Source organism: Grammomys surdaster, unplaced genomic scaffold (genome assembly GCF_004785775.1).
Source record: "Grammomys surdaster isolate TR1022 unplaced genomic scaffold, NIH_TR_1.0 125876, whole genome shotgun sequence".
In the NCBI taxonomy this organism is placed as follows: Eukaryota; Metazoa; Chordata; class Mammalia; order Rodentia; family Muridae; genus Grammomys; species Grammomys surdaster.
Window position 1 is genome coordinate 1392158 of NW_021620701.1, and position 12096 is coordinate 1404253.

At 36.2% G+C, this 12096-nt stretch overlaps 1 protein-coding gene across 2 annotated transcripts in view; it reads left to right on the forward strand.

Annotated features, from left to right (window-relative positions):
- The window catches only part of Tnpo1 (transportin 1), an 87448-nt gene extending 78548 nt beyond the window's left edge, over positions 1–8900 (forward strand). For both annotated transcript variants that reach the window (XM_028790194.1, XM_028790195.1), the window contains exons 23-25: positions 406–480; positions 1221–1363; positions 3321–8900. In XM_028790194.1, coding sequence (XP_028646027.1) covers positions 406–480; positions 1221–1328 — 183 coding nt within the window. In that variant the 3' untranslated portion in view covers positions 1329–1363; positions 3321–8900. The remainder of the gene's footprint in view (positions 1–405; positions 481–1220; positions 1364–3320) is intronic.
- Positions 8901–12096: the final 3196 nt, after the last annotated feature.

Sequence of the window (12096 nt, forward strand, 5' to 3'; positions counted from 1 at the left end):
CTTTCTTTCTTTCTTTCTTTCTTTCTTTCTTTCTTTCTTTCTTTCTTAACTGAGCGAGGCTTTCTCCCACCACACAAGAGAACAGTGGGGAGAGCCGCATCTATTCAGAAGCACTTTCAGACCATTTCTAATGCTAAATATTTGCTAGGCTGGGTTTACTTTTTTTTCTCTTTTCTTTTTTTATTTTTGTACAAAATACATCAAATTCTAATGTGATATAAATTACTAGAAGATAATGAGTTAACAGAAATGCTAAGCAGTCACTTCTAATTCAATAATTGTTGTAATTGATTTTAAATGTTTTTATTTTAGCTAAGTCTGTTGTGATAGGCTCTGAATTTTGCATGTGTTTTACTGAATTCTGTAAATATAGTAGCAACCTAAAATGCCTCTTGCTTGTTACAGGATTTTATATTTTTTTGTGATGCTGTTGCATCATGGATTAACCCAAAAGATGATCTCAGAGACATGTTCTGTAAGGTAACTAATAAGCATTTTTGACTGTTAACTCAGAGTTGAAATGTTTGAGTTCCTCTTTATTTTAAACTGAGATTCTTCAGAGCAGTATTGATTAGTGTGAACTAAATTTTTAGCAAAAAACATGGCTTGATCTTAGGATATAGGGCTAACATTTGCCAGTATTTTTCCCAACTAATATTACTAATTCATATTGTCTTACTATTGCAATTGTGGAAAATGGCTTGAAGTTCTCAGGATGGATTTGGAATAGAAGTTAAAACTACAAGTGCCCTTCACAGAGATTGAGCTATTTTCTTACTTTATTAGTTCTCTTTTCTGATTATAGTCTGTACTCAGCTATAACAGAGTAAGAAATGCAATATTGTTACATACTTGAATGACTTCATAGTAAACCTAGTGAGTATGTTTATAGTCAGAAGCCCAAAGCTTGTATATTTATAATTTTAAATAATCCATTTTTTAAACTTATCCATTAGATAGGTTTTGTATTTGATTGGTTTGATTTTTTTTCTTTTAATTTGATATCAGATTTCTTGAGTATATCTTGTTGCTAAGGACATTGCCTGAATCTTAAAAGTATGGAGGTGAAGGTGTAGAGAGCTCAATTAACCAAGTTTGAGAATTACTACCTTGAAATGTATAAAAGTCATAATTAACATGAATAATACTTGATTTCTAAAACTATATAGATCTGAGGTTTTATCTTTATTGATAAGTTAATAGCTTTTCACTCTTTGCAGATCCTTCATGGATTTAAAAACCAAGTTGGGGATGAAAATTGGAGGCGATTCTCTGACCAGTTTCCTCTTCCCTTAAAAGAGCGTCTTGCAGCTTTTTATGGTGTATAACCTAATACACTTAAGCTGCAGTCCCAAAACTAGGGGTAAGTTACAAGTTTTAGAAATTTTCAGAGTGAAAGACTAATACTATGGTCAAATAATGGCTACCTCTCCCCCACCCCCACCCCCCAAAAAAAGGCTCCTCCTTGAACCTTAGATAAACAGAAATCCTGGTTGGTACACTAGTTTCATATCTATACATTATTTTGCCCTTCTCAGTCTCTTTTCCCTGCAGGGGCAATATTCACAGTGGTGGGGAGGGGTGGCAAAAGTAGTTTGTTTTTGAAACCTTACTTTATAATCTTACACATGGCAAGGACAAGAGGCTTTGTGTTATGATCTTTAAGGAAATACGTTTAACATTGAAACTGGATTCTGGGAGTAGATAATGTTCAACACCCTTGTGTAAGCCACCCAGTGTTCTTTCAGAGTTCATGGAAGGCTGTTTGAAGAAGTACAGAGCTTAGTGCTTTGGGTTTTCACTCTTGATAGTCTCTTCACACACAACTCCAGATGAACAGCTGTGCATGCTTAGCTATGGTTCTCTTGGTGCATTCTGTTCAGACTTAAACTGTGTGGGGTGTAGTAACAGAGCTTCCTATGTTTGCCTTACACACACTGGGTCACTATTTGGACCAATACAGTGAGCTAGAATTTTTCAGGTTTTGAACACAACCTGAGACCTATCTGAAAGCCAACGGACACACTAAATATGTTAAAGTACCCTTTATATCACAAGGGTTGTGATTGTCTCATTTTGTTTTTTGCTAGCTGCTTGTTTAATCTGAGCTAGAAAGAGTCATTAGCTAAGTTACCTAACCTAGAAGGGAGTAGAAATAAGTTTGTAGCCTAGATCCCTAGGCCCTCTGTGCACTGTTCGTTCCACTTTTAGTTATGAGCCCTCAGCTTCAGTGCTTGCTTTCTCGGGTCCTAAGAATGCAATAGAGGGAATGACTTAGCTCTAAAGATTCAGTTTTGGCTAGTAAGTCTTGATAGTTAGTCTCTTTGGCACCACCACCAAGTAGGAGTTAACTGATGATCCTGCTTTTTTTGGATGAGGTAGGAAATAATTTTTTCCTAGTTAGATTTAAAAGTGGGACAGTTCCTGTTATTCTTGCTTCTTTGTGTTCCCATGCAAAAGCAGGAGGATGGGGCTGGTTGTGCTTCACTGATGCATTAATTAACCACTGTGGACATTTACCAAGTGTCCAAAGTTTGACCTGAGTGGTTGCTAGTGTTTTTGTGAAAGGACCACTATCAGACATTGGTTTAACCAGCTCAATGATCTTGATTTCTTATGTCTGTCTTCACATTAAACTATAAATTTAGCAATTTAAAAACTTCACATCAGCAACATGAGATTGCCTGAGAATAAAGAAAATAACCAAATTAAATAGGGTTGGAAGGAGAACTAATTAAGAACATCAAGAAAATGGGTATTAAATTTTATTTTTTATTTTTTTATTTAATTTTTATTTTTTATTTAATTTTATTTTTTTAATTTAAAATTTTAAAATTTATTTTAATTTTTTATTTTTTTATTTAATTTTTTTATTTAATTTTTTAATTTTTTTTACATGTTCTGACCCTAGTAGTGTCAAATTAGAGTTTGTTTCCTTAAACATTGGATAAAAAGGAAAGTGACTACCTTAAATTATGATTTTATTTTTTAAGAAAGCAAAGTAATGTTATGCAGGAAATGTTCAGTTTGGATTTAGGGCCGGCCATTCAGCTAAAAGAGGTAAAGATAAGTAACATTGTGCAAGGCAGGAGTTAGTCTATGAAGCACTGTACTCCGTATGTTCCCAGTGTGGGTTTGCTTTCATATCTGATGCAGACTGTTCAGAGGCTCCAAAGAACATAGCATGATCTTAGTCAATTTGCCCAATTTGTTACTTTCTTTATTGCTAAAGATAGAATTGTTATTGGACAGGTTTTATGCACCACTGGCTCTGAAACAGAGGGAGGTATTAAAGATAAAATTGGTTTTGTTTTTTGCAGGTCCGTCAGTCTTGGAGACTATATGGGAGCCTCTGCACCCAGGGAAAATGTTACCCTTTACAGGGGGGAAGGGTAAACCAGTAGGGAATACAGTACAATCCCAACCCTACTGGGAGGGGCGGGAGGGAGGTGTTGCCGTCACTGTATTAAGTCGATGTTGGGAAATGTTTTAACATCTGGAGCTTTGTGGGTGGAAACTGTCTCCAATTACAACTCTGCACTGGATGTGAAGAAGCAAAACCTATTCAGTCTACTCACAGAACAGTACTTTCTGGAATATATGGGTAATTGTACCAAAACAAGAACCACATAAACAATGCCTAGGGATAAGAAGGAGGAAAATCCAATGGTCCACAACACAGGACACCACATAGTGGGAAGCTGCAACAGTAAGGTAGCTTTTTATTAAAGGTTTTTATATAAATTTTCCCACATTATGGGGCCTTGTTTTGCATGCTGATGAAGAACTACTTAAAGCTAACAGTTAAAATCAGCTTGCCTCCCCTAGTAGAAGCAGGTTCTTGGAAGTTACAATTTAAGGTAACCCCAAAAAGTTGGAAATAAAAGGAAACAAATTTGAACAACGAAGCACCCTGTGACATGCCAACGCGCCACTCCTTTTACCTTTGCGGGCTGGGCAGGGAGGGAGGAATAAATGGGGTCGGGGATCAAACGAAAGGTTACATCTAATTTTACATTAAAATGTTAGTGGATATAATTTCATGGTTGTACTTCTTAGATTTAATTTCTAGGCCAACACGTTATCTTAAGGTGCAGTTTAAGGTTCAGGCATGCGCTCTGGCTCATAGTGATTGAAAGTGATGTACATTAGTGGGACCGTAGCATGCTTGCCTCACATAGAGTGCGGTTGGTATTCATTTACCTATGTTGCGCCAGTTTGGGTTGCTGTTTACCAGTTCAATATAGCCCTGCATTTAAAATTCCTTTTTAAGATTCGTGGATTTTATTTTTATTAAGAATATAGATATATAAAGTACTGTAGTTTACAGCTAGGCCTTGAAATATCTTTTTAGGATCTGTTAGGAATAAGATTGATATTGTATTGTGTGTAACCTGCACAATGTGGAAAGCTGATATACCTGTGCAAAATCTTTGCCTCTGTGCTGTCAGTGTGGTGTGCTTTCTGCATGGTTATATACTACTAGTAACTTTATCAAATTTCAAATTACATGGTAAAAGATCTGTAAAAGGCTGCATACATGTTAGTTGGCACATAAAGACAATTGTAGAAGTTGAAACATGATTGCTATATTTCAGTGTTTAATCCCATTCAGCATATTGCCTCTCAGCTTTCCTTTAATTTCTTTATTTTTATTTTTGTTCGAAGCATGATCTTAAAGATATGTTTAAGTTAATGGATGTAATGCAGGGTTCCTACACTGTATTGGCGCATGTTGGTGGCCCTTTGTGCCCTAAGTATATGCACATAGGGCACATACAAAGCTACAGAGTGAGAGTTGGTTTGGATCCTCTTCATTTCATTTGTTTGGCTTTTCTGTTATTTTTTTCCTCTACTTACATGTATTTCTGTGAATAAATCCTTGTTAAGTTAATCCTTTACTTTTCCTTCCATGTGTATTTTCTTATATACTGTGAATGTGAAGACCCTAACTGGTACACTTGATCTTATGTCCATATGAAAGTGCAAATCTTTATTAATTCGGATTGCCTGAGCAGTGTGTATCCCATGATGATGAAGGAAAATGGAGAGATTTTTTCCTTTTAGCTCTGCTGGTCAGAGATGAAGCCACACCTTTCCATTTTTCGATGCTGCATATTTAATCTGCAAAAAACCGTTAAGCCATAACAGCCTTTTTATATTTTAATTTGTCACCTTTGCATTGCAGAAATACCGAATAACCATTTTTATAAGCAGTTGCTCCTCTTTGCATGGTTCTGTTCTGTACAAGTGACTGATAACGGCCATTGCACTGAAGTTTGAGCTGTGGGTGTGTGACTTTTTAAATACAGTTTTAAAACATTTCACATGCATGGTAGCATGCAAAAAGGGTTTTGTTGTTGTGTATATGTTTGTTTTAACATGTTCTTTTACTTTCTTTTCTTTTGGCTTTGCAAATTTCAGTCTGTAGGGCCTGAAATAAAACCATATATAGTGCCCAGTCTTTCCTTTTTTATTTTTAAGCTAGACTCAAGGGTGTGTGGTATTTCACTTTTTAGTAAATTACCATACAGGAAGCTTAGGGTTTGCTTCTGAGTTGGCCTTTAAAGCTAGAGTGGACTGACTAGCTGTTTATCCTTAGGTTGTAGTATGCTTTGTAGTACTTCAGATACTTTAGGAACTTAATAGAGGAGATAGTCTTACACAGATAATAAAGAAAGAAACAGGCACATTTGTCCATTCATGTATAAGAAGCAAAGTCAAGTTTTCTGGACCTGTGTGTGATAAACAATTCTCTGTTAAGTAAAGGCAGTTTTATTATCTGTCTAATTAAGAATAGATTTCCAGTTTAGCAGTTATGCAGCTCAAAAACAATATTTGGCTTTATAGTAAATTTGTTTCTAAATCTAATAACTTTAAAATAGACACTTAAGTAAATATGACTTACAACCTAAAACTAGAGTGGTTTGCTTTTCTAATGTAGCTTTTCCCTGTTGAGGCTATTGCTTCTTCTTAATTTATATTATATTTTAGACAACATAGTATATAGCACAGGAATTTGCAGAAGCCATTTAAGTTTTTTGAGGTCAGCGCTGAGTTAGCATTTGTCGTTTTGAGGAAACATAACACATCATGGGATATATATATATATAAAGAACTTAATTCTTGTGGTGCAGTGTTGATAGTTTGAATGTTGCCTAAATGTCTATGAGGTTGTGAGTTTGTCATTGTTACATTCCAGTGTTTCTGCCTCTTGGCATGCTTAAAGCACGGCTTACTTCATCTGCTCCTTACACACTAAAATGCTCTTAGTGTGCTCAACTACAGAGATAGCCGCTGCTGAGTGATGTAGATTTTCTACTTGAATATTTTTATGTTGTAGGAACCTCAGGAGGTCAGTGTTTACTGTTTTCTATATGCCTTCTTTTTCCTGTTTGAGCTTCTTTCTCTCTCTGAAGGATTCTAACAGAACAAAAGCTGCTGGTCAACCTAAGTTGGAAACAGAAAGTGTGTCTAGTGTCGTTGAATGGGCACTTGGCAGTTCCATGTTACAGCCCATTAATTAGCAAGCGAACTTAGTGCCACCGGTGTTCATTTACTCGGGAAGTGGTTTCGCTTTTTGTATTGTCTAATCTCTTTAATGACTTCATACTGTGTAAGAGAAATCACTTTTGTATTGTTTGTTGGTTATTTCCAAAATGACCAACGTGTAAATATCCTTAGAGCCAGTTCTGATGCTTTACATCATTGCTACTTGGTTTTGTTATGCAACTTAGATCTCAGATCTCAGAACACGTAACCAAGCCATTACATCTTAAAACAGAACAAGTAGCATACATTTTGTAATTAACATTGATAAACACTGTGATTTTTTTGGTTAAAACTTTTTCATTGATCTGAATTGCTTAAATTGCATATATTGTAAAATAGAGTCAGATGTATATTTTAAAATAATTTCAGCTGACTTTCCTCTGACTGCTTTGTCTACTCAGTTATGAAATATTCAGATACAAGTTTTATCTCAGGTGAATATCCTTGTATCGTTTTGCTTTGGTGACATGTTTATAAAGAAAGATCATCATACTTAATAGTCTTTGGAGGTTTGTGAGGTGTTTTTTTGTTTTGTTTTAATATATTTTATTGATTATCTTCCCAGTTAGTCGATTATTTTCCCCCCTCCAATTGTTTTATCAGACTGGAGAGAGAAATAAAACACTCACCTCTCATTTGGTATAGAGATTCAACTGACTTTGGGCCTCTCCTTTTCCAAACACTCAGAATACAAAAGTGGAACCTTTCTCCCTACATAAAATTTTTCAGAGTTGGGGTGCCAGAATTAAATTATGTATTAAAGTCTTGTCTCCATTTAACACCTTTGCAGTGATTTTTTTTTTTGCTTCATATAGTTAATTATATTCATATTGAATGTATTAACAGATACCAGTGCAAAAACATTCTTCCTGAGAGAAGAGTGTACCATGCACAGCTGCACCCTAAGCCCTTCTTCTGAGTCTTCAGGTGCACACAACCTTCTTGTGGAGTTACTTTTGCAAATATTACAAGGTGGGGGGACACTAATTGTTGCTGCTAGTGCTGTTTAATAACATGGTCATTGGAATCTAAGAAAACTAGAGTCTGTGGTTAACACCCTGGGATGATTGAGATGAGCAGTAGTGGCCTGTGTTGGTAACAGTATTGTCTAGTTCAATGCCATGCAGTAGCATTGTATAGCAACTAGTGCATTTCATACTGTATTAAATATGGCAATGCTTCTAAGCCTCGTTAAAGTTAAGTTTCACATGAAAGTTAGCTCCTCTTACCCTGTATGCTTTCTAGGTAACTGGAAACTAACTTCAGGCTTGATACAGATCTTTCCCTGTTGGTATTACATATATATAGATAATTCTCAATGCCTAATTATTATACTTATACATTTGTAAGGTATAAGCATAATTACAGCAACTGTTTTTATAGTTTGTATCCCAGAGTATATTGTGTTGAAATAAAAAGATGCATAGCAGCTGAATGTATGCATGATTTTGAGGGAAGTTAAAACTGGTTTTCTTTTCCCCACCTCCGTACATTAAAAAACCAAGCCAAATCTGTTTGCCAATAATAGATCACTAATTACAAAGCTAGTAGTTTTCCTTTCAGTAAGAGTTTCTGTTCACCGTACATCACTCTTGTACTGACTGTGGCTTGGTATTCTGCAGAATTACCTATTTCACAGGTCTCATCTTGTTAATTGCCTGCTCTAACATGGTTAGCCTACAAGGCAGTGTTGTCCCCTCCTAGTGTCCACCTCATAAAGAGGTTCCACTTATTTCCTCATCTTTCTGTCACTGTTTTCCTATGTGATATATATAACCAAACTGATTCATTGATTTTTATTTAATGGAGATACTAATTAGATAATACTATGTAATTAATTTTCCTCGGTAGATTATCATCTTAAGAGATGCTTAAACGTGGTAAATCACTTCATATTATGAAAGTTCTACACTTAGTATTCATGTTAACATTGGGTGCAATAACTTAGTAGTACTTGCTTAGTTATAAATAACTGGATCTTTCTGCTGACAACTTAGGTTGTATGAGTTATGCTTAAAAGCTTTAAATCTGATGTTTCCTGTACCTACCACACTATGTTAGAATGTGTCCTTCAAACATATCCTGCAACTTCTCAAACTGTACTAAATTGATATTTCTTGAAGTCTAACTCTGTGCTAACAGATCTTCATTTTAAATAGAATACGGTTTTAATTTTTGATAAGCTGCTGAATTTTAAAGAGAGTTTTTTGGGGCCACCAAATATTTTGGATCATGCAGAGAATATATATTGTACTGTAGTAATTTTGTATTTACATTTGTATGATGTGACATAATAGATGTGAATGTTAATCACTGCTTGACTATGTTAATAAAGTTGTTTAACTATAGATGTTGCACTCTTGATTTTTAATGGAAAGAAATTACCTTATCTTTGTCCTCTTTTTGTTTTCCGTGCTAATAGGTTTGGTCGGGTTTTGGGGAGGGTGGGATTAAACTGTTATGTTTTGGTTTGGTTTGCCTTACTTACACGTTAGTAACCTGTTGTTTGACTTGCCTTAGCTTACACGTTAGTAACCTGTTGTTATCCAAACAACTTGTTTTTCTTATTTTTGTACTACAGTAAACTGAAAGTTTTGCATACACTGTAAGTTAACTGTTACTGATGCTTTTCAATTTGAGCTGAGGAACATTAACTACTCTGCCAAAGGAAATGATGGAAGGCGAAGCTGCAGCCGTGCAGAGCTGATGAAAGAGCATTACTGGGTGTCTGAGTTTCCTGTTGGAGCCAATGTCCTGCAGAAAATTAAGGCTTGTGATTCTGGGAACTAACACTTCCAAGTCATTTCCACTTCAGGTGTAATCGCCTAATGTAATAACTGCATGTTGCCAACTAAAATGTAAATATATTGATACATTCCAGAGTGTTGGGTATACGTGGAAACACTGTATGGTGGGTTTTTGTTTTTGTTTTTGTTTTTGTTTTTACTGAGATTTAGAAGATTTTAGAACAATCGAGGGCCTGAGATGGGTCACTGCAGCCCAGAAACTTAAGAAGCGAAGTTTGAATTTCGTTGCTTTTGCTAAAAGCATTTGAGGTAACAATTGTGTTGAATGGAACTGAGATATTGTGTCCTCTAAAGCACTTTGGAGAAGGAATTTCAGATTTCAGAGTGTGGGATAAGGTTGTGGGAGAAGTTCAGGAAAATTTCTCCTGATCATTAGTTGGGGATTTTAATTTGCTTCTTACAGCAGCTGTTTCTGAAGATAAAAATACTGATATTTTAGTGAAACTGTGGTCTTATTAGTTTTATTCAAATGATTTTTTTCTCAGTTCATAGGACAGTTCTATCATTAAGTCAATGAATGGGTCTATCCATTTCTGAACTGGCCTTTTCGTGATGAGTTCATAATCTGTCATGAACAATTTTACATTTTATGTGATTTCTTAAAGGCATGATTAAAGAGGCAGTGGAAACCACATAGTTAGTTCTTGGATGGGCTTTCTTTATTGTGCACTTGGCAGTGGGAGATAATGCCACTGTGACTTGACTGTCACTGTGGTCCTTTTTCTCTGAGTCTTATGTTAGTTTGTAAAACTAGTGATTTCCTGAAATGTCTCTTTCTTATTACAGTGACAGTTTGGTGATAGTTTGGAAGTTTAATCAGACTTTTAATCCCCTGGCAGTGATGTGAAGATGTTCTAGTTACTATGCAGCTCACTTCAGTAACCGTTAAAGCAGTCTTATTGTGACCATTCCAAGTGTTCCTCTTCAATCTTTATGTTGGGTTTTAAAGAAGGCCATTAAATGGGTGAGAAGAAGTAAACAACTGCACTTAGGAGGCAGAGGCAGAAGGGTCTGTGAGTTCAAGGCCAGGTTGGTCTACATCGAAAGTTCTAAGATAACTAGGACTACATAGAGAGGACCTTTTTTTTAAAAAAAAGGAAATACGTTTTACTAGTAGTGTGTTAATGTTTCTAGGCAGTAATGACAGATCCAGGTTTGTCAGTTAAGGACTGCACATAGATGTAGCTATATAATACTTGGCTTATTTTACAGTTTCTGCAGTGGTCCAATTGCACATGCATATGTTATTTCTGAACTTTTCTGAGTGAACTAGTGGTGGGTGTATGGATGCCTAAACATTTGGCATTCGTTTACAATAATCTTTGGTGGATGGTCAGACCAAAAAGTAGTGGTTGCAACAAGGTTATGTGACCTGTAGATTTTTATAGTCAGCAGCAATTATAGTCTAATGGCATAGGTTTCTAATTTGAAGAAGTTTCGTGGATAAAGTAAGTCTCAAATTGCAGATTTAACAGTTAGCGAAGTCTTATGTTGAAGACACTGTTAGTCACATGAGGGTTAGGATTTTGTGGAGAGCGAGCTATGTAAAAGAAGCTTGTTCCATGGTTAGAGAGACCTAGTATAAAGACAGTCCAGGTGAGGGGAAAGCACTGTCTTGTCACCAAAGTAGACTAGTGAGAGGCTGTCATTTAAGAAAAACTCTGAAGGTGTGAGGCTGTTGGTGATTGGGGGAAGATTGTCTCAGGTAAGGGCACAAAGATACGTGTACTGGATGGTTACACATTTGGATGTCACCTAGGTGTCTAGAGCAAGGAAGAGAACGGATTTAAAAGGTAACCAAGAGGCAATGAATGGAAAGGACTCTGTAAACTGGTAGGAAACGATACAACTGCCCGTAAGTGCCCTATATATAGCACTAAGGTAGCAGCAGGGTTGGGGGATGCTGTTGTAGTCAGGGGAGAGTTTGATGAGTCAGAGTAGTAATGGGGGAAAGTGGAAAGATTGGATATGGAGTAATCAGGATTTTGACAATATACTGAATGTGTTATGGAGGGGAAAATCAAATGGCCCTTCAAACCTTGGGCATGACAAGCAGCTGAAAGGATATAATTGCAGTTAACTGAGTAGGCTTGAGATATCCATGAGAAGAGAAGGCATATCTGAGAATGGCAAAGGATGTGAAAAAAAGTCAGGGGTCAGACTTGAAGCCGTCCAGCATTGGCACTCAATGGTGAGTAAAGAAAACCGGAGAATTTTTCTGGACTGGAGAGATGGCTTAGAGGTTAAGAGCACTGTCTGTCTAGAGGTCCTGAGTTCAATTCCCAGCAACCACATGGTGGCTCATGAAGTCTTTGATTTTTTCAAAACTAAATTTAAAAATGTAGAAGTGGGCTGAAGAGATGACTCAGCGGTTAAGAGCACTTGACTGCTCTCCCAGAGGTCCTGAGTGCAATTCTCAGCAACCTCATGGTGGCTCACAATCATCTATAACGGGATCTGATACCCTCTTCAGGTGTGTCCGAAGACAGTGACAGTGTAGTCACATAAATAAATCTTTTTTTTTTTTTAAATAGAAGCTTGTGAAAATCAAGTTGAAGTAGGTTGAGATAGTTTTAACAACACCTTCAGAAAATTTATAATTTTTTTAGCTAGATAAAGTTATGAGTTCATAAAGGCAAGCAGAGATTTAAAATTACCAGGGTAAAACTGTCTTGTATTTTCAGATTACTCCTTTGAATAAGTAACTTCCCAGAACTAATCCCAGAAACATCTGAGC